General features: G+C 37.4%; 1 protein-coding gene across 11 annotated transcripts in view; it reads right to left on the bottom strand.

Annotated features, from left to right (window-relative positions):
• The window catches only part of DMD (dystrophin), a 1,138,094-nt gene that overhangs the window by 741,997 nt on the left and 374,458 nt on the right, over nucleotides 1-21,639 (bottom strand). For all 11 annotated transcript variants that reach the window (XM_075097793.1, XM_075097785.1, XM_075097765.1 and 8 more), the window contains 3 exons: nucleotides 15,920-16,007; nucleotides 8,463-8,704; nucleotides 6,868-7,048 (listed from right to left, as the gene is read on the bottom strand). In XM_075097793.1, coding sequence (XP_074953894.1) covers nucleotides 6,868-7,048; nucleotides 8,463-8,704; nucleotides 15,920-16,007 — 511 coding nt within the window. The remainder of the gene's footprint in view (nucleotides 1-6,867; nucleotides 7,049-8,462; nucleotides 8,705-15,919; nucleotides 16,008-21,639) is intronic.

Below are 21,639 nucleotides of genomic sequence, written 5' to 3' on the forward strand. Positions count from 1 at the left end.
AGTAAATATCTTTTAAAGATTAAACATTTTTTAGGTGGGTTTTTTTCCCATCCTTATAATTTTTCATTTTTACCACAGAGGAATAGGATAAAATGACCTACACAATAGAGGACATTATCTCATACACATCCATTTCACAGGTTGCTTTGTCCTTTCATTCTTTATTTAAATAATAATGAAAAAATTATTGGAGGAAATGGATGCAAAAGAAAAATGAAATTACTTGCATTTTACTTATTGAAATAATATTTTCTCACAGACATCTGAGCTGTATCTTCAGAAAAAAAGGTACATGCAAAGAAAGTTAAGCAAATTTTATCCAAAAAAACCAAAGAGCAATTAATTTATTGCTACTAAATCATAGTTCAGGTCTTAAGAAAAAATTTGAGTTATGAAATTTACATGCCTCTTGCCTAAAATTTTTCTTCCTCAAGTATGCAACGATTGGTGGAAGATTATTCTATGTATCATAACAATGTCACTGTCACCTATAACCCATCTCTAAGATACTTAGAGCATGAATATAAATTAACAGTTCAAAGTTTAAGCAGAAGCAGACAAATGACAGACTAAATCCCCAAATGGTCATCATACTGTTACTGTTACTGAGGTTTGTTGTATTATGAAATTATGCCATAACAGAGTTTCAAGATCTCTATATAATGCAACTCTCTTTAAGATATTGTACTAGCAGATTAGGGAGAAAAGTCATGTACATGCAAAATAACTGTAAGCATGGAGTGAGTAAATAAAAAGTCACAGAATCATAGAATCATTAAGGTTGGAAAAGACCCTTAAGATCATTGAGTCCAACCACTAACCTATCACTGCCAAGTCCACCACGAAACCATATCCTCAAGCACCACATTTACCCTTCTTTTAAATACCTCCAGGGATGGAGACTCAACCACCTCCCTGGGCAGCCTGTTCCAGTATTTGACAACCCTTTCGGTGAAGAAGTTTTTCCTACTATCTAACCTAAACTTCCCCTGGTGCAGCTTGAGGCCATTTCCTCTCGTCCTATCGCTTGTTACTAGGGAGAAGAGACCGACCCCTGCCTCGCTACAACCTCCTTTCAGGTAGTTGTAGAGAGCGATAAGGTCTCCCCTCAGCCTCCTCTTCTCCAGGCTAAACAACCCCAGCTCCCTCAGCTGCTCCTCATAAGACTTGTTCTCTAGACCCTTCAGCAGGTTCATTGCCCTTCTCTGGACACGCTCCAGCACCCCGATGTCCTTCCTGTAGTGAGGGGCCCAAAACTGCACACAGTACTCGAAGTGCGGCCTCACCAGTGCCAAGTACAGGGGCACGATCACTTCCCTGCTCCTGCTGGCCACACTATTCCTGATACAAGCCAGGATGTTGTTGGCCTTCTTGGCCGCCTGAGCACACTGCTGGCTCATGTTCAGGTGGCTGTCAACCAACACCCCCAGGTCCTTTTCCTCCCAGCAGCTCTCCAGCCACTCCTCCCCAAGCATGTAGCGTTGCATGGGGTTGTTGTGACCCAAGTGCAGGACCCAACACTTGGCCTTGTTGAATCTTATACTGTTGGGTCTGGCCCAATGACCCAGCCTGTCCAGGTCCCTCTGTAGGGCCTTCCTGCCCTCCAGCACATCAACACTTCCACCCAGCTTGGTGTCATCTGCAAACTTACTGAGGGTGCACTCAATCCCCTCATCCAGATCATCAGTGAAGATATTGAACAGGACTGGCCCCAACACTGAGCCCTGGGGAACACCACTCATGACCAGCCACCAACTGGAGTTGACTCCATTCACCACCACTCTCTGGGCTCGGCTGTCCAGCCGCTTTTTAACCCAGCACAGAGTGCACTTGTGCAAGCCATGAGTAGCCAGCCTCTCTAGGAGAATGCTGTGGGAGACAGTGTCAAAGGCCTTACTAAAGTCCAAGTAGGCAAAGTCCACAGCCTTCCCCTCATCCACTAAGCAGATCACCTTATCATAGAAGGAGACCAGGTTAGTCAGGCAGAACCTCCCTTTCATAAACCCATGCTAGCTGAGCCTGATCCCCTGGGTGTCCCACATGTGCTGCTTAATGGCATTCAAGATGATCTGCTCCATGACCTTTCCCAGCACCGAGGTCAGGTTGACAGGCCTGTAGTTCCCCAGATCCTCCTTCCAACCGTTCTTGTAGAGGGGCGTCACATTCACTAGTTTCCAGTCATCTGGGACCTCCCCGGTTGACCAGGACTGCTGATACATGATGGACAGTGGCTTGGCGAGCTCCTCTGCCAGCTCCCTCAGTATCCTCGGGTGGATCCCATCTGGCCCCATGGACTTGTGAACATCCAGGTGAAGAAGCAGGTTGGTGACGGCCACCTCTTCAACAGCTGGGACTTCATTCTGCATACTAGCTCCATCTCCCAGCACAGAGGCCTGAAAACCCTGAGGATGACCAGTCTGACTATTAAAGACTGAGGCAAAGAAAGCATTAAGTACCTCAGCCTTCTCCTCCTCTTTCCTGGCAAGGTTACTTTCCCCATCCAACAAAGGAGGGAGATTCTCCCTGGCCCTCCTTTTGTCACTGATGTATTTATAAAAACATTTCTTGTTATCTTTAATGGTGGTGGTCAGTTTAAGTTCCAGCTCGGCCTTTGCCTTCCTAATCTTGTCCCTGCATAACCTCACAACATCCTTGTAGTCCTCCTGAGTCACCTGCCCCTTATTCCAAAGGCAGTAAGCTCTCCTTTTTTTCTTGAGTTCCAGCCAAAGCTCCCTATTCAGCCAAGCCGGTCTTCTCCCCCGCCTGCTCGACTTACAGCACATGGGGACAGCCTGCTCCTGCGCCTTTGAGACTTCCTTCTTTAATAACATCCAGCCTTCCTGGACTCCTTTGCCCTTCAGGACTGCCTCCCAAGGGACTCTGTTAACCAGACTCCTTAACAAGCCAAAGTCTGCCCTTCTGAAGTTCAGGGTAGCAGTTTTGCTGACCCTCTTCCTTACTTCTCCAAGAATCGAGAACTCTATCATGTCATGGTCGCTGAGCCCAGGACAGCCTCCAGCCACCACATCACCCACCAGGCCTTCTCTGTTCATAAACAGCAGGTCCAGTGGGGCACCTCCCTTGGTTGGCTCGCTTACCAGCTGCATCAGGAAGTTATCTCCCACACAATCCTGGAACCTCCGAGACTCCTTTCTCTCTGCTATGTTGTAATTCCAGCAGATATCTGGTAAGTTGAAGTCTCCCACAAGAACAAGGGCTAGAGATTGTGAGACTTCAGCCAACCGCTTGTAGAGTACTTCATCTGTCTCCTCATCCTGGTTGGGTGGTCTATAACATACTCCCACCAGGATATCTACTTTATTCGCCTTCCCTCTGATCCTTACCCATAAGCACTCAACCTTATCATTACCGTCGTTGAGTTCTACACAGTCTAAAGAATCTTGACATGATATAGAAAGCAAAAACTTTCTAGAGTCTTTCTTGAAATAAATAGGAGAAACAATTTAAATGCAGAGTCATGATTCATCATCAATAATAATAACAACAACAACAATAACAATGGTGACAATGACTTCACCTTTGGGAATTACTGATCCTACAAAGGTAGAATCAGAATTTAAAAGGAAAGCACAGTGCATGAATTTATGAAGCAGAGAAAAAAGGAAATAAGTATCACTTTTCTTTTGCCACCTCCATCTTAGTATTTTTAATTTTACCTGTCACAAAAGCCTTTTTTTTTTTGTTACTTTCTAAAAATCTAATAACACTCCCCAAACACCCTCTGAAGAACAGTCTTTGAGAACAGAAATGGAGAACATGTATCAGAATGCTTCTCACTGAAGACCACAGCGGAGTCACAGCAGTTCACCGCAGCAAGACTGAAAACCAGAAACACCTTAACGGAGTTTGGTCCAGTCACAGTGCAAGACGAGTGCTGGCATGAATCAGCTGCCGCCTGGGAAGAACTTTGAGCCAGGTAGTTCTCACCCATCCCTGACTGACAGCTCTCGTTGTGCTGAGAGGGAATGGGAAGCTGACCAGGTTGCTCCCTGGAAATCTCTCTGACGTGGCAACAGTTAATTTCCAGACAAGTAAATATAAAGTTTAACCCCTCATTCTTCACCAGGGCAATTATAAAACCAAGAATTTCCTTGGGAAATCACATTATTAGCATTTGAATTATTGCCATGATTGCCCATTTCACTCCCTTGTGTACATTACTGATTAGTTTGAAGCACAGTCTGACCTCTGCTTTTTTCTATATACCAGTATTCCACAAATTATTCTAAATATGTTTGGAGAGAAGGGATACACTGTTTTCAAAGGGATCAATTACCTATGGATCTACAGGCATTCTGTAACACAAGAAAAATGAGGTTGTATTTCCCCATATTTTATGAGGTTGTATTTCTTTCATAAAAACCATTGCAAAATAGTGAAAAACCAACCAAATTGGTTTTAGAATTGTCTTTAAACTAGGTTTTGTAACTGGAAATGTTATTCAAATCATGGAGAAAAATATTTGAGAAAATCTGCCTTAATCTTTAATAATATTTTATTAAGAAATCTACTGTGCAGCATAGAGAAACTACTAAGCACTCTTGAACCTAAAAAAAACCAAACCAAACCAAAACCACCACCACCCTCAAAAAAACCCCACCAAACCCCACAAAAACAAAAAATATTTGAGGGAGACAATCTCCTAGAACTGGAGAAAAATTTTGTTTTTTAGAAAAATATTCCCTTGGAAAACAGAACAGAATAGCTAAATACCCTTATCCAACAGAAAAGGTAATGGAGTAATGGAATATTAAAAAAACCAAATGAAACACAAAACCCCCAAACCCCTAATGATGAATCAAAAAAAATCTTTCTAGTATGTGCAGATTATATGTACAGGGAAGAAAAAAGGAGCAAATACTACCACTGATCTGCGAAACATCATTCAGTCTTTAGGAAATTTTCCAATCTATAGGAAGCAATTAATTGCAAATTATTTATGCAAATAAAAGATGGAATTATCTAAAATGCTGTAGTATAATTTCAACATTTTCTATTACACTAAGGCTAAAATAAAGATATGGGATCTGGCCTTTTCTCCATATGTTCAACAGAAGAAAAACAGTAATTGAAGAAAGCAGAAGAAACTCAGACTCAAAGAGACGGATTTTCTGTACTTCACTTTCAGGGTTTTTTTCACATTTTTTGATTCACAAGAGCCTCCTGAAACAGGATTAGACCTAATGCAGTATCCCAAGCATGATCGTTTGTATCTACAGCAGAGTTACGAAATGAAGTTAGCACTTTGGATAAAACTCTGTATAAGATTTCTGAAGATAAAGTACGACTTACATAATCACCTCACCTAAAATATTACTACAAGTATGTACTGCACAGGAAAACCAGTTTCTTCTTGGCAGCTGAACTGTTTGAGATGAAGCACGTGTGATGCAGAGAGGCACATATAATAATAGCAACAGACCAGCAGTCCATAAGATATTGATTCACAGACTTCTGTTCTTCAGCAGTTTAGGAGCCTCTTCCCAGCCCGTTCAATGCTGCCACCTCAGTACAGCTGCTTCTGCGGCTGGCCAGGACACTGGAGGAACATACTGCAGCACAGGAGTGGGAACGAACAGGTACCGCCAGGAAGAACTTTACCATAGCCCGTGCTTGGTGGCAGCATTGCATTTCAGGCAATGAACACTATTCATCTTACAAGACTAGCCAACTGCTTTGTTCACAAGGTCTCATTATAGTAAACTTAGGTGAGGAAAAATCAGCAATTACACCAAATTATATATAGAAGAAATCATAAAGAAGCTAGCATTTACCATTTCCAGTTGGCAGAATGGTAATATATTTCAGCATATAAATCGGTGTGGCATTAAAAGCTTCAAAATCTTATCCGTTGCATGGTTCCACTTTAGAGTCATGAATAAACTCTATACTTCTTGATACTAAATTTCTACAGCTCATTCTTTCATCACATGCTATGGCACACCTCCTCAGTATGTGTGTGTGTGCACGTGTGAAATAACTACAGCATCACAGTAATGCGGTGTTTTTGAAAAAAAATCTATCTTTAAAAATGGAGTCATGCCAAACCTCTCCATCAAAGAATTTAGGATGAATACTATAAAAATCCACTAGAAGGAGCTAGCACTATGTCTGATTTCAAAACAGTACCATCATTTACAGATATCATTGGTTTAAGGGGCAAATAATCTCTTTGCTGTTCAGAAAAAATAAATTTTTATTTATAACTGATGCTGACATGCTACATATCTTTAATAAGGAATAAAATAATCTGTTTTGGTATAGAATTTTCCCCCTTTTGAAAAATTCATTATATTACAAATATTGCAAATAATGTTATAACTAGCAGTCACATATTCTGTGTGGCAGAAAAGGAGCAGTTCACCATAAGATGAAAAACTAGATACCCTGTAGTAGCTATTCTCTTTGATGAGCTTTATGGTATTAAATTTCTATTATATAAAAAGCTAGAACAGATTCACTCCTGAAATTAGACTCCCCCTCCTCTCTACTGACAGAGGTAGACTGCCCTGTGTCATAACCTGACTAAAAAAGACAGTTTTATATTGCCAAAAAATTTTGATGAATCTGTCCATAAACATACTAAGAAGAGGAGATCTGAAGGTAGAACTACATTGAGTATAAACTTTGCTTCCGGACAGTGTACATTCCCTTGTTTTCCTATTAATATAAAATGTATAACACACTGATAATTTCTGAAAGACTAATTCAATTTCAAAGAAGAGCACCTAAATAGTAGTACTGGTTTAGCACGACAAAAGCAAATACAAAAGTAAGAAAGCAAAATACATAGAGCTATTCTTTGCATGCAAGTCAGGCAAATTCACTTTTGTCATGAACACTTACTGCTCTGTAGCTGCTTTTCTCTGGCCTGCATGTCAGCAAGTATTTGTTTGAAATGGCTGGTAAAAGCAGCAAGGTCAACATCCAGAAACACTGGCCCTTGTTCTTTCTCTTTGAGTGCTTGACATTGAGCCTTTAGCCGTTCGATTTGAGGCTGAAGAGTTGACATTCGGATGATTTCGTCCTGCATTTTTGAACAAAATACATAAACATAAAACTCTCCAACAAATGAAGTCACTAGTGCCACAAAATCACCACTGTTTCAATGCACATTACACAACTGTTTTGCTTCCAAGTACATCAGTTACAATAAGAACAAATTCAACATTTTTAATAATTTCTCACAATTCAATACCTCAGCTCCCAATATGATGCTCTTACCATTGTTTAAAATCACTTTCACATGACATTATCATGTTAGTAGTGTAATGCCTAAAGAAAATGAGATAGATTGTACATTAAAATTCTGTGCTCAAAGAGCAACCTTTGCACATAGAGCTGGGAAGGTAAAAACTCCACATGTCCCATAATCCTGGACTCATCTCTGTTAGATCACATACAGACAAAATAGCATGAAGTGGAAAAGAAGTGAAGATGCATAGTGATTTCTAGCAACCCGACACTAACACATTACAGGTTGGGGTTGTGCTATTATACCTTCAGGAGACCTTGTACACACTGTGACACTTGCAACTACTAAGCAAAACGAAATGAGGAAAGTAAGCCAAATGTACAGTTCATAGTAGAGTTACTGTCAGAGAAGCTTTCTGCAAGAAAACAGAGAACCCCTGCAAGCATGACACCAGCTCGGAATGCCTGAAAGTAGGTGTAATAGCATAGATCTAAACTTGAGGTTCAAACATTGTTTTCAGCTTGAGAGCTTCTGAAGCCAGAGATTTCATAAAGTCAAACTTCTACAAGTATGTTGTGCAATTTATAATTCATTACTACATCTCAGTAGTTTCCTGTCAAACAATATTAGCTTGTAAGTAATCTCCACCCACAGAGTTGTCTACAGTAAGGGAGATAAGCAAATTTCTATGATGGTGCAGCACAAAAATGAAAGCATTTAGGGAGGACAATAAGTGAATTGCTGTGACCTTTTTTATACAACTGTTGTAATTCTGTCATATGTTGACAGAGGAATATTCCTTCATTTGGCTACACAACCCACCCTGCATCAAAATGCAGAGTGTGCAACAAGTAAAGCGGTCTGCAGTGGACTTGAACATGAAGACAATATCTGGCCCAGATCCTCATGGCAGAGGTGAAGAAGCAAAGACACAGATTCTTATGGGTGGAAAAAAAAAAAAAAAGGAAAAAAGAGATTAGGGGCATAGTTCCCTAACTTTAGGTGTCTAAGTATCTTAACTTAGTATATTAACTTATTTGAGGCAGAGTTTAAAATACCTATAGGCTATGTACTATTACCTCTTTATTTCTTTACCAGACTTTCCTTTCCTTTCCTTGAATAAACATTTTCAGTAAATATCTTGGAAAGATAAGGAGTCCATTTTTCACTTTTGTAATAAGCTGGCCCACTGTTGGAACACCTATGAATTATAATATCATAAAAAGTTTGGAGAAGAATCTCTAACCTTGCATTTTTCCAACTGAGCTTTTAATGTAGCAGGATCAGTTGCTGGTGTGGGTTGTGCTTTCAGCCAGTTTTCTGCAGTAATTGCTGTCTGCTCCAGTTGCTGCAGCTGGGAGTAGAAGTCAATGATGTTATTCTGGTACTCCAGCCATGCCAGTCTCTCACTCAACAACTGACAGAACTCAATCCAGCGGCTCTTCAGCTGCTCTGAGGCTTGTCTAATGTTGTCAGCATTCAGACCCTCTAAAAAGAAAATAAGAGAAGTTATTTGACACTTAAATAAGTCACAAAGAAAAGAAAAAAGTAAAATAATTTAACAATTCAATATCTGTGTTTGAGAGCTCATAAATCCAGTTAATGATTTATCATCAAATAACAGTTCTGAACATACAGATGTTACACATTAGTGAAGGAAGCATTTTAAAAACATTTTAAGTTGCTGCCAGTGTACTTTTGTTGCTATGGGAATGAATTAAAAAGTGCATTAAAGTACACGAATGGGAATTAAGCAGAAAGTAGAAATACAATACATAAAGCTAATTAAAACTGCTGTAAGAAATAAGAAAATGCCTGACAGCTGGATTTTAAAAACTATGTCTGGGCTGTAATTAGGTTTTAATGTAGAAGACTATTGGGTTATTTTTTTAACAAAAAGACCAATTTAAATGAATGGGAACTATATTCTGTGGTTATTTTGATGTTTCTTACAATCCAACCCTGAAGTTCTACCTTACATATTATTTTAGAAATATCATGAGCACTGAGGATTAAACATATGATCAGGTCAATCCTCCATGCGTCCCATGCATCCAAAAGTGACTATCAGTAGACATAAAGCAAAGACTGAGAGCCAAGAAACCATAGGTGATACTTCTATATGATTATTTTCAGACAGGGTTTGATTTCTCTGATATAGTTTGCCTATTTCTGTCTATTGTTCATTAATCATGCTTGAATTAAAGTTCATAAAAGAAAACTGACTGTAGTTATTACAGACGAGAAAGTTATTTAGAACTATTTAAAGGTAAAAGAGCTCTATATAGTCTGTGAAGAAAGTAAGGCAATACATATTAAAGATAAGCAAAGGGGTCTTACAATATAATAATTTATAATTATTCCAAAACTTGAACTCAACCTAAGTTCAAAATAATATTACCTTAAGCATCTCATCTATTTTTCAGAGGAAGTTTAAATGTAGTCCCTAACCTTTTTTACTGGCATGACATGTAATGATACACATAGCAATAGGACTGATATTGATCTCAAAATTAATAAACCTCACAATCCATTGAGCACATTGAGAACATTTTTACTTAGATCATCACTTAGTAATACACCAGTTAGCCAGTAAAACAGAAGCTATGTATTTAACAAAATAATCAAATATAGGGTGTTTTCCTATTTCTTAAAAAGAAGTTTAAAAGCAAGTGAGAGAAAAGCCTGTAGTGCTGTACTTCCATTATTTTTGATATGCTGTCAATATGGTTTATCTTGTTTGCAATCTGTACTCCCAATCTGCAGGAAAATTTATCAGAGATAAAAACCAGTGAAGGTCATGTGCAGTTTTTGAAAGTAGGACATTGGGAATGGAGTCCTAATTACAGCTAAATGCCTTAGATTAAAAAAGTACTGGAAATATATTATAATAAAATTTTCTAAGGAATAACTACGATGCATTCTATATGGTAAACTGCACTAAATGATAATCTGCGATCATGTCTGTTGTGGAGCACCACAGTTGTCTGGCAAATCCTGCTCTGAATTCAGCTCAGGGCTATTCCATTCAGAGTCGCTTGGAAACAGCCCACTTGGAAACAGACCACAGCACCTGATAGTGGTTCCCTGGACACACTCTGTTTCTAGGATGTTGCCCTAGCCAAGCAAATTGTACATGACTTCAAAAAGTACAAGCAAAAATGTAGAAAGATAGGAAGGCCAGTACTACTGGGAGATAATGGCTACTGTGGTGGTTATAGCAACTATACATACACATTATACTCTGGAAACTGGATGGCACAGTTTAAAGTCTGAGCAAGGGAATAAAATGAGCTTTGAAGCATAAAGAAGTAAACAGTATTTTGACACATCTTAAAATCCAACAGTGATCTGTTGCGCGTGTGTTTGCATATGGAGATGTTGTATGCATAACTACATTTTCTTAAAGTGTAATGTCTAAGGAACATCTAGCAATATGTGAAGAAGCAGTAAAAACCTGAATGGCACAGCATGTATGAATAGCAACAGTCAAAGATAACCAGTTACATAGATTCTGAATCTTACCTATAGCAAGAACAAACACATATACAGAAGACGAGCCTTTAACTATGCTATATTTCAAGAATTGCTTCTGTCCTGTTGTGACTTTGGTTCTAAAAATGCTGTATACTCATAACAGAGAGCAGGTATCTTTGCTGTTGTGTTCCCTGAACCTCTGAACCTGGAAGACACTGCCTATGGGTTTGGCAGAATAGATATAAAAGGAACACTTTTATTCCTCCTTTCCTCTCTTTTCAGCTGCCACAGTCTCCAAAGTACCCTTAGGCAAGATTATTATTACCAGGGGAAGTGCAGTCATGGATTCTCCTTACATAATAATATTTTCATTGTAATATTTCTTCAAGGATTCAGAGGAAACTGTATTTCATATGAAAGTCTAGATTAATAGGACCCTTTTTTCTTCTTTTCACTCATATGTCCCTCCTAACATAACATTTAAATATGTGAAAATACCTAATAATATTCAAATTTAATTCTTTATTATCCAAACTTTGAGTCTAAATGTGACTCCACAAATGCACAGATGAACAAAGAAACGTTTTTGCTCTACATGTAACTGAAGTGTACAGTACAAAACTGGAGTGTTCAGAGACGTGTTTGGTAAAAGATTGCAGAGGTGCACCTCCATTTGGCAGAACAATATCCCAGTGAAAGGAAGACCCATCTGAAAATCTCCATAGGATGCATTTTTCAAACTCCCTTAATGCACAGTCTGATCAGGTAACTCAAAGTTGTCTCTCAGAGTACGTCATTTACAGAAAGATGCAAGAAAATGGCTGTTACTTGCACTTCAAATTGGGCAAATTCATCTAAGTTTTGTCTAACTTTGAAGAAAGCTAGTTCTCCACCTCATTGAAAATGACAAATTAATAACTATTCGAGTAGTTGATGCAATGAGGGCATAATTTTAATGCTTTCATTAAATTGGTGAAAATCAAGAATCAAGAACTCGCTTGCATGATAAATACTGATTTCTTCATTATCTTTAGCAACTTTAGCAACCACCAGCTTTCATTCATGATGTTAACATCAGTCCCCTTACTCTGCTTCACTTATGGCAGCAAGACATATCAAAGGCTGACAAGCAGGTGAAGAAACAATATAAAGCCCATTCTCTGGTAAAGCAATATTATTTTAGGAATTACTTCATAATCGTTTCATATTCTAAAAGCTTATGATATAATCAGTGAATAAATATACTGTACCCAGAGGAAACAGATCATTATCTGAAGGGTATCCATTAATTTTATTACCTTGTGTACTGCGCATAACAAATTGTGTCTGAACATTTTTAATTGTGCAGCACCTTACATGCACGTACTTTGGAATTGCCACTTAATATGAAGTATATCTTATTAAGTGCATTTATCATTTGCTATGATTCAATGATAGAATAATGTAATATTATCTGTGTTTTTATAGCTTTTGACTCGTAAATGTATGAGAAATGGTAACTCACAAGGTAATATATTTCTTCCACAGAACAATGACACTTAACAATTATGTATTTTGTCATAACAAATTCATTTGTATTCACTTTAACGCTGCCTATCAAAATTCTCTGAGAACTCATTTTGATGCCCTATTTGTTTTATTCTAAACTACTATAATTGTCAAGTGTCCACTCAAACTGCTAAACTGCTTCACTCATGCATCAACAGATTTGTTATTCTATTTTAGAACAGAATTTAGAGAAGAAAAACAGAATAGAATTTTTCCTAAAAACACTGTAAGTTTTCATTCATTGCAATCATCAGACCTCTTTAAAAGCATGGACAAAGAGAGGCAGAGCATGGTCCATGGAGAAGATGGACGGTTGGGTCATCCGCCAAAAGCATCAATGATTTCCCCTGTGATGGGAAAAGTCCTTCAAATGCAATATCCAGACACAGTCCTTACAAACCCAAGAATAGCAGCACCGTGTGAGATGGCAGTTCTTTCTTGTGCAAAATACTTTTGCTGACAATAGCTGAAAACATCTACATATGGCAAGAATAATGTCCTGCATAAATACGCTTCCTCAGAATATTTTCCACTGTGCTAAGGAACAAATAAATTAAACCCTAAATGAACCAATCCAATTCTTTCCAGAATTTGAATCCTATTTTTTACTTATTCCCTCTCCTTTCACAGTAAAAATAAAAACAAGAAAGTAAATATAAATGATACAACAATGAAATTCAACACGATTCTGAACTCTCTTATAATCAACTAGAGGTCTTAATTTTTTTTATGCTCTTCATCTGTTACATTCAGAATATTATTTATTAGCAAGAGGAAGCACATCTTTTATATATAAGTAAAGCCAAGGCTTTAGTGATAGTATAATTGGAATCTTAAGAGTAATCATTATTAGTTCAAATCTAATCATCACTATAAGTAAAAAATAACACTGCAGTTAAAATTGTCATCACTTGACTTCCCAACTGATCTATGCCTTAAATCTGTTTGCCTTGTGTAGTCTTTTAATTACAGATTACACTACAAATGCACGACAATCATCAGTTGTATCACTGACTGGTTTCCCTGAAGAAAATATCACACAGAATAACAATGGGAGCTTCACCACTTGTGATTTGTAAATTGTGATAGTTAAAAAAGCTTTTCACTCAAGATGACATAATACATCTTCCCTCCACTAAGTGTTAAACTGTGTATCTCCCACATATCCAAAAAGGCACATTAATTCCAGTTCCTATACATGTTATGGAAAAGAGTTTCAATGTTAGAAGAGGAAGGTATGTAGGCACAGTCTGCTTTGTTGAACCTTCTTTTGGAGATTCAGAAAAACTTTCCTTTGCTATATCCTTTCCTCTTGTTCTTAGTCAATCCAGAAATAAAGAAACAAACAAACAAACAAAAAACAGAGGTGAAGACTGTATGTCCCAAAATAACTTCCTCAAGCCACACAAAGACTATAGAAACGCAGTTGAATTACTGTGGGAAATATAAATTTGCGTAGGTTTATTACAGTTTGAGGTGTGGGTTTAAAGTTGAGTTACTTTTTTAACATAACTTTAAGTTCAATATCTATTTACAGATAATCCCATTAATTGCAGTTGTATCAGATCATAATGATTTGGAAGAAAAGAAAAACAGAAAATTTGTTCTATTTGGAAGTACAAAAGCTGAACGTGGCAGTTAGCCTCCTCTACACTCAAAGCATAATTTTGATCACTAGCAAGATATTCTATTTGCAAATTCTTTGTTAGAAACATCTTACAGTTCTCTTCAACTAACGTTAATTATTTAATTCTACTCTCTGCCACTCCTGTCTGGTGGTGATTATAAAAATATTTAACCATTTCATACACTATTCTTCAAATTGCCTTTGTAGCAAGGGATTAGCTGAAAGTTCCATAAACATTTTAGGCTTCAAGCCCAGAGGAATGGATTCTCTTTTCAAAGGAATTGTTTCTTCCCTAAAACCATGACAAAAAAAAGGATCTTCATTCTCACAGCCAACTAACCTGTCATCCTTGCTAGAACATTCTTGCTATCAAGGCTACCACGATATATGGCATGAGACAGAGTTCAGAGGAGTTGACAGGAAACAGATAAAGTCATGATGGCTTAGCTAGTCTACCCTGTGCTTGCACCCCAACTGGAAGACATGCTTCCTAAGAAAAGATGTGTTTTGGGAGATATTTGAAATATTAATATGCACATCTAGCCACAGGAGAGATCACAACATCTATAAACCATTAATAAGCACGGACCCATGGGCTGAAGGAGAAAAAAGGAGAACTTTGAGTTAAAACAATATGAGAATATTTAGAATAGAATGTTAATCTACTTGATACCAGACAAGGTAGATAGTACCGTACCAGAAAAGTAATATAGAATGTGTTAGTAAGGTCTGCAACTAAAAGCAAAATCAGTCACCAGAAAGTCCTATATAATTTAAAGAAATTTAAGCTGGAGTTCTTGAGGTGCAAGTCTGCATTTGGCCAAAGGAAGAGTGAGGCACTGCTAAATGTGTCCTAGACAGATTCACCCAAAATAACGACCTTGATGTGGCAGCACACAGCTTTCAAATACTGCCTTAAAAGTCCTGTACAAACAGTTCTTCCAGGCAGAAAACATGTCCAAAAAAAAATTGACAGAATTTTTAATATCAGCAGCCATGGAAAACTGCCCAAATAATTTCAAAGAGGGTGCAAATGTGACCAGACTCCCTTCAGCCTATTCAATGAGCCTAAGAAGGGAACCCTTGCAATGGTTCTTAGGATAATTATAATTAAGTATGCCCCACACATTAAATATGGTAACTTTTAAAATATTACACCTTCATACTTAAGCAAGATAATCTTAGGATTCCATCAAATTTGTTTAGCTTGGCCAGTTAGTACCTCAAAGTCAAAGCATTTCATTTTCAGCAATTACATCCTTGGTTCTTTGTTATAACAATTTAATATAAAATATATGTTCTGAAGCTCAGTGAATTCAACACCTATATTTCTGGTAATCATATCAGTATGACAGATGTTAGCCTGTGTTTAGTATTTTATTTGAGAGCTAGAATTTCTTTAATATCAAGGACAATGGCATGACTTACAATTTTATTTCCATCTAACTTTCTTTGGCTTTTCTTTTTCCCTTAAATATACCTATAAGTTCAAAAGAAAAAACTTACGACTAATTATCTTTTTTAAGAGTTGTATAAGCTTTGACATTTATTATCTCTGAAAAGCCAAATGCCAAAAATCTCTTCCAAAACCCAAAAATATCTTATATTTTCTATGATACAGAACATTACAGCAATATGTATATTACAAAACATACATTGTATAAGTCAGAAAGCACTTTTTCTAAACTGTTCAGCATAATGCCTTCAGAGCTTTCTAACTCAGATGAGTTAATGTACCTTCCAAAGCATACCATACCCAGAAAATAAGATTACAACTTAAGTCTCTGAGCAGAACAGATTGTTAATACACAGATCATTACTGTGAGCATGTTTTACACACTTTTCCTTTCATGGTACTAAAGTGGTAAGATTTTTTTCTCTTTTCTAATGAACAGATTTAACATTCAGAAATAATAAAAGAAATATAAGGTAATAATACTTTACTGTTCAATTTAGACAGTATTTGCTAATATAATTCTTGGGATAAATATGAACCTGTGCATTTATCAAATCCCTAAGAAGATTATCTAAAGCAACTCCCATGTAATTACCATTCACCATCTGTTCCACCAGGGCCTCAGCTGATCTGCTGGCATCTTGCAGTTTTCTGTACTTCTCAGGCTTTTCTCGCTGGATGGCCTGCAGCATGACAGGAAAGGTGAGTATTTCAACAGAGAGATTTTGAAGAAGGAATTAATCTCAGGGATGTTTTCTGATTTTGGGAGACCATTTAACCTGTCATATTGCCCTGCCAGCCTCCCGACTTGCAATGAAAGCAGCAAGTACCAGATGCCATCGGGAAGAGAGTCAGTCATAAAGTCAAATACATTAACTGAGAATCAGAACACAACAGAGTTGACAAATGATACACGTCAGTATTTTACCAATAAACAAAAGACATACAAATTAAGAGTTATTCAAAGCCCAATATTTCAGAATAAAAATATATGTTCAACCGAAATTCCTTGTGGAGGAATAGATTTGCTCATTTCTGATGTGGCTTCTAATGGTAACGGGAAGAACTGAGCGTGTTAGCCAAATCACAGGGTTTCATAACACACTACAGCATTGAACCCATATACCATTTGATTGCTTACTTTACCCTTTTGATGGCACCCCCCCGTGAAGTGTATATTAAAATAGATATGTAATATGATATATATGAACATATATAGCAGACATCCACATATGAACTACTAAGTAAGAATGAGAACTGCAGAATTAACACAGGCTTCTAGTTATATATTATAGCTGATACTCTCAATTGACTTTTCTGTACTCAAAAATTTCTCACGCATGTTCAGGAGAACACTCAGGCTAGCTGGTAATGGCTGGTAAAGGCTAGTTGCTAAAGTTTCAAGACAAAATAGGAATCTAAGTTTTGCATTTCATTTTGGGTTAGTAACAATACAGATGAAAAGTAATATAATTTTAGATCTTACAGCCCCTCAATGCTGTCTCTTAATTGACATCATGAAGTCGTTCCATTGATTTTAAACTAATTTAGTTGTAGAATTTAGGTGTAACTTAGCAGCTCTGAATGAGAAGCCCAGTGAAGAGGCATAGGGCCACAAGCAAGTCTGTTTCCAAAAATACAATAGCCTATATACCTCCCAGAGATCCTGACCAACACAGCCTCCCACAAATAAAGGTCCCTCACTTTATTGCAGCAGAATCACACATACAAAAGGATATACCACTGCAAATCTTACATGACGTGTATGGGAAGATAACACACAACCCTGGCTATGGCTTCTCAGTCTTGCTCACCCCACTACGCTTCCTGATCACGTTGTTTATTTCCACAGCAAAGGTGTATTCTGTGTGACTTGACTCTTCAGATGAAAAGGCTCCTTGCAACTGGAAAGAAACCTCAAATAGGTTTCTTAGGTGTCTAAAGCATTTAGTAGAATAATCCTACACACATTTGAAAATGTTATTTTTCAAATAGGTTGCCATGCTTAGGAGGAAGTAATATAAACGCCTTTGAATAAAGTCTCTTTAATTAACTTCTAAAGTATGACACTTAAACTATATTTATTTTAATAAGCAGCAGCTCCCTGGAAGACATTCCTAGGTGAGGAGACACTCAGAACTTTAAAGGGAGATTTTCAGTTGAATTCACACATTTCCACAGCCAACTTATAGCTGCTATTCCTTTGTGTATGCAGAAATGATTAAACAGCAGGCTTTCTAACAATATGCCAAAGCTTCTATCAAACACTTTTAATAACACAATTCTGAATTAATAAAATATATAGAGATGATATTTAGAGAAGAATTAAGGATGGAAATATTTTGATTTTTATAAACATATCTTTAATATGTACCTAAATTATCAATGAAAAATGATGAAATTTAATCCCAATGAGTTAAAGACTGTATTGATTATTTATAGTTTCTGTAGGTCAATATAATCTTCTACAATTCCACTGCACAATTTACATCTTTTCTAAATTTTTAAAAAAATTATTAGTTCCAGCAGAGTTTTAAAATTTCTTATAGATTCTTAATTAATACTACTCTGTTTATAATACCAGCTAAAATTAGCATGAGTCTAACTACAGAGAACTCAAAGGAATCATAAAAACACTAAAATATACTGAAAATAATTTTACTCCGTCTGTAATGCCAGATGTATAATTATAACGAGTGCAACTGTAGTGAGCACAAATGAATCATTAAAAAAACCCCTAAAATAAACTAAAAGTTAGCTTTTTGAAATATAAAAATGATATGACATCGAAGCCTGTGGCGGTGAAACCTGCGCTATCCAGTAATCCACTGTCCAGAAAAATGTCGATAAATGCCCACCTCTCTCCTGAAAGATTAAAGTTTCCAGGTCATGATAGAAAATATAAAGACTATATGTGAAGCACTTAAAAATAAACAGAAAAATTTGGTATATATCAAACTTTCTGTCAATTACTTTTCTTAATTTATTTTCATGTAATTAGCATATCTAATAAAAATGAAGGTCTCACACTGGTTGCAGGAAGACATATACTTATACACAGAAAGCACAATGCTAACCAAAAGAGAACACACATACATGTATGGTCCTCATACAAAGACAAATTGCCTGATCTGGGGAGAAAGGAGGAAATTCACCCTAGTTACTTCATTGTACTAATCACACAGTCCTGTTACTCTGTACACACTGCCATTGTCTGCCAAACCTGCAAACTGTGTCTTGGATTTTTAAGCCCCTCTGAAGAAGGATTTCCATAAGCACATGTAAAGTGCCTAGAAACGGGGTAGGAATCCTGTAACACCTCTTATCTCTCTCTTTGGCTCTGTTTTGTTCATTTTTTCCTTTACTGAAAGGGATAACACTGTAGATTCAGGTTCATTTGTGACACAAGTAGTCTGGGTTAAGTTTGAAGAGGCTTGTGAAGTTTTGAAATCAACATCTTTTTGATGAAAAGTTGTGGTAGCTGCAAAGTCACATAAAAATATTTCTAAATATATAACTTTGCTTTTTTCTGCTCTCTTTGTTTTCTAGAAAAGATTTTTCAGAAATACACTAATATGAGAATAAAAGCTTACCTTTACAGGCTTTCATCCAGTCAGGGATTAATTATCTTTTGGACTATTTTGCAACTGGTAATGCAAATGTATAACAGTCTAGTTTTAACTGATTGAATAAGATTAAAAATTCATCTTTAGCTAAATACCAGCAGAAGGTGAAGAGGCTACTTTCACAATGCTAAGAATTTTATTTGACCCCAAGAATTTAGTTGGCAGTTAATAACTTCATAACCTAGAAAACACTGATGGTCCGATGAATCCGGATGTTATTCATATCAAATCAACATCCTACTTTGAGAGCTCTGTGGAAGGATGTATGGTAGTAGTACTCCCTGACCTCCTCCGACTCTGACCAATTACCCCCAGGGGCAGGAGATGGCAATGCTATCGTCACTGGCTCTGACAGTGATTCAGCTTTCAAATATCCAGGCCCAGCAAAGCATGTCTGAAAAAGGTCACTAAAACAAAATGAACAAACAAGAATGGGGCTTTTGAGAATGCCAAGAGAACAAATTTAATTGTGTAGGATATCTGACATTTTCCCTTACATCTGTTCCTTATGTGTTTACCTTTGGTTCTGAATTTCCAGGTGCTTATTCTTGGCTAGCCAAAACTCCTTCCAAGAAGTTTTCTTCCCACTTTATTGATGTGTAGTCTCAAACCTGACTCATTGTTATGCAGGATTTTGTATATAGAAAGTTTAAATTTTTTGCACCTGAACCTTCATACATTTGAACTTGCAGTATTGAAAGTTTATTACAGCTTAAGAAAAACAAAAAAAGGCCTGAGTCTTTGTTAGGTCTGTTTTTAATAAAATATATGTACTAACTGGAAAACGTTAACTGTGTGATGCAGTGTAACCATGTTTATGGCATTACTGTTTGGATGACTTCCTTATTTAGGAGTACTATGGTTCCTCAATGAAACTTCTATACTTATGGCATCTGGTCTCTCTGGCCAGGCTATAAGTATTTCTGCTTCTACCCACACATAGGAATGCACCTTTTGTGCATGTTTAATATATTCACTCTATGCAATACATCTGCCAAAGGCTAATTTCCTGCCAGTATCTGAAGAGCAGCTGGCTTAGCAAACACAGTCAGTGCATTTCATACAGCCTGCTCTTGGCTCCGTCTCCCCCAGGCCTCCTCTGAGCTGGGATGAGAACATGGTTTTGAATTTGATGAATCATCAATGATGGCAAAAGAGCTTTCCTAGTGGCTGCTGTTTCTGAAGTCTGCATCCCTCTACCATACCAGCAGATGCACTTCCACTGTATCGTATTGAAGTGACCCCTCATCCAAGAAAAATGATGAGTAGGAGCAAGCCGCCACAACAAGAAAAAAAATCATCCAGGTAGCAACCTGTCCTCAAAAGAACAGCAGAAAAGAAAGTCATTAGGAAAAGGCCCTGAGGCACAGCACCTAACATGGTAGGCGATAAATGCTAGGTCTGACATCAGCAAAGCACAGGTGTTCTGTGCTACACCTATATATATTTTTTTTCGTATGGGGAGAAAGCTAAATGGTAGCCAGTGAGGGCAAGATGGGACTTCTGCATGCATGTGTACGTGGTCACATGCATGCATGTATAAGTACAGCAGCGGGCTATGACTATGTATGTCAGTACAATACATTTTTTTTCAGTTATCACTAACATATGCTTCCCTTTTTGGTATTTTGTCTTTTTTTTATGTGTCTTCTACAACTTTACTAAAGTTTATAATATATTAAAACCCACACTATCTTATTTTCTGTTGATTTGAGGATCATTTTGAGGGAATTAGTAATGAAAAGTGTTAACAAGCAACAATGAAACGGCTCAAATCAATGAACCGGACAGTACTTTCTGCTTTGGCTACTAGATTTATGCATGGAGACAGAGACCAGACCATGAAAAGTCAAGTCAGGACAAGCTTTAAAACCTAACATTTTAAAAACCTGGGCATTTTTGCTTTTTTGAAAAGCATATACAAAGGCTTATTCACCAAAAAACTATTCAACACAGAATCCATGTAGTACTTGTCAAGTGCCATCTTTCAGAGTTCTCTCTATCAAATTAATACATGTAATCAGAATGTATTCTCCCTTAAAACCTCTAGAAACTTCTAAATATAACTTGATTTTCTCAATAAAATGTTCATTTTAAAAGCAGTGGTACTCTGTGAAATCAAAACCAGTCTTGGTCTTCAAAAATATTTTCAATGTTAGCAAAGGACACATGTTCATTTCTCTTATTTCTATTTAGAGTTACTGGTTTGTCTCAGACCCCTCCTGATACAAAGCCGATCCTTTTTCTGCACTGTTTTTCAATAAAGAACCTGGAAATTGGTCTCTCAACCATCCAGTTATTCAATTTCCAAGGAGGTAAAAGGAATATCTTAAATACCTCCTGCTATCTGCAGTGTCTTGAATTCAAACTTACAATGCCGGTGCACTGGTCAAATTCCACACTACTTTCCCTCCCTCTCTCTTCCTCCAGTATCATGTATGTTTTCACCAGCCTAAGTAAGACCTGAACAAATATGTTAGGTAGTGGCCTCCCAGCCCCAATGTTCTTCCTCAGCACCAACAAAGGCAAGGCAAGAGCTGCTGGGAATTCCAGCTGGGACCAGAGGAGGGTCTGTGGTTCACCCACCTCCACCCTTTTACTTGCAGCGATCACCACCTCCTCGGAAGCAAAGAAAAGAAAGGAGGAGGAAGGTGAACCATGGCTCCTGGACCCTTTAATGCTCTTACAA

This window comes from Phalacrocorax aristotelis, chromosome 1 (genome assembly GCF_949628215.1).
Source record: "Phalacrocorax aristotelis chromosome 1, bGulAri2.1, whole genome shotgun sequence".
Lineage (NCBI taxonomy): Eukaryota > Metazoa > Chordata > Aves > Suliformes > Phalacrocoracidae > Phalacrocorax > Phalacrocorax aristotelis.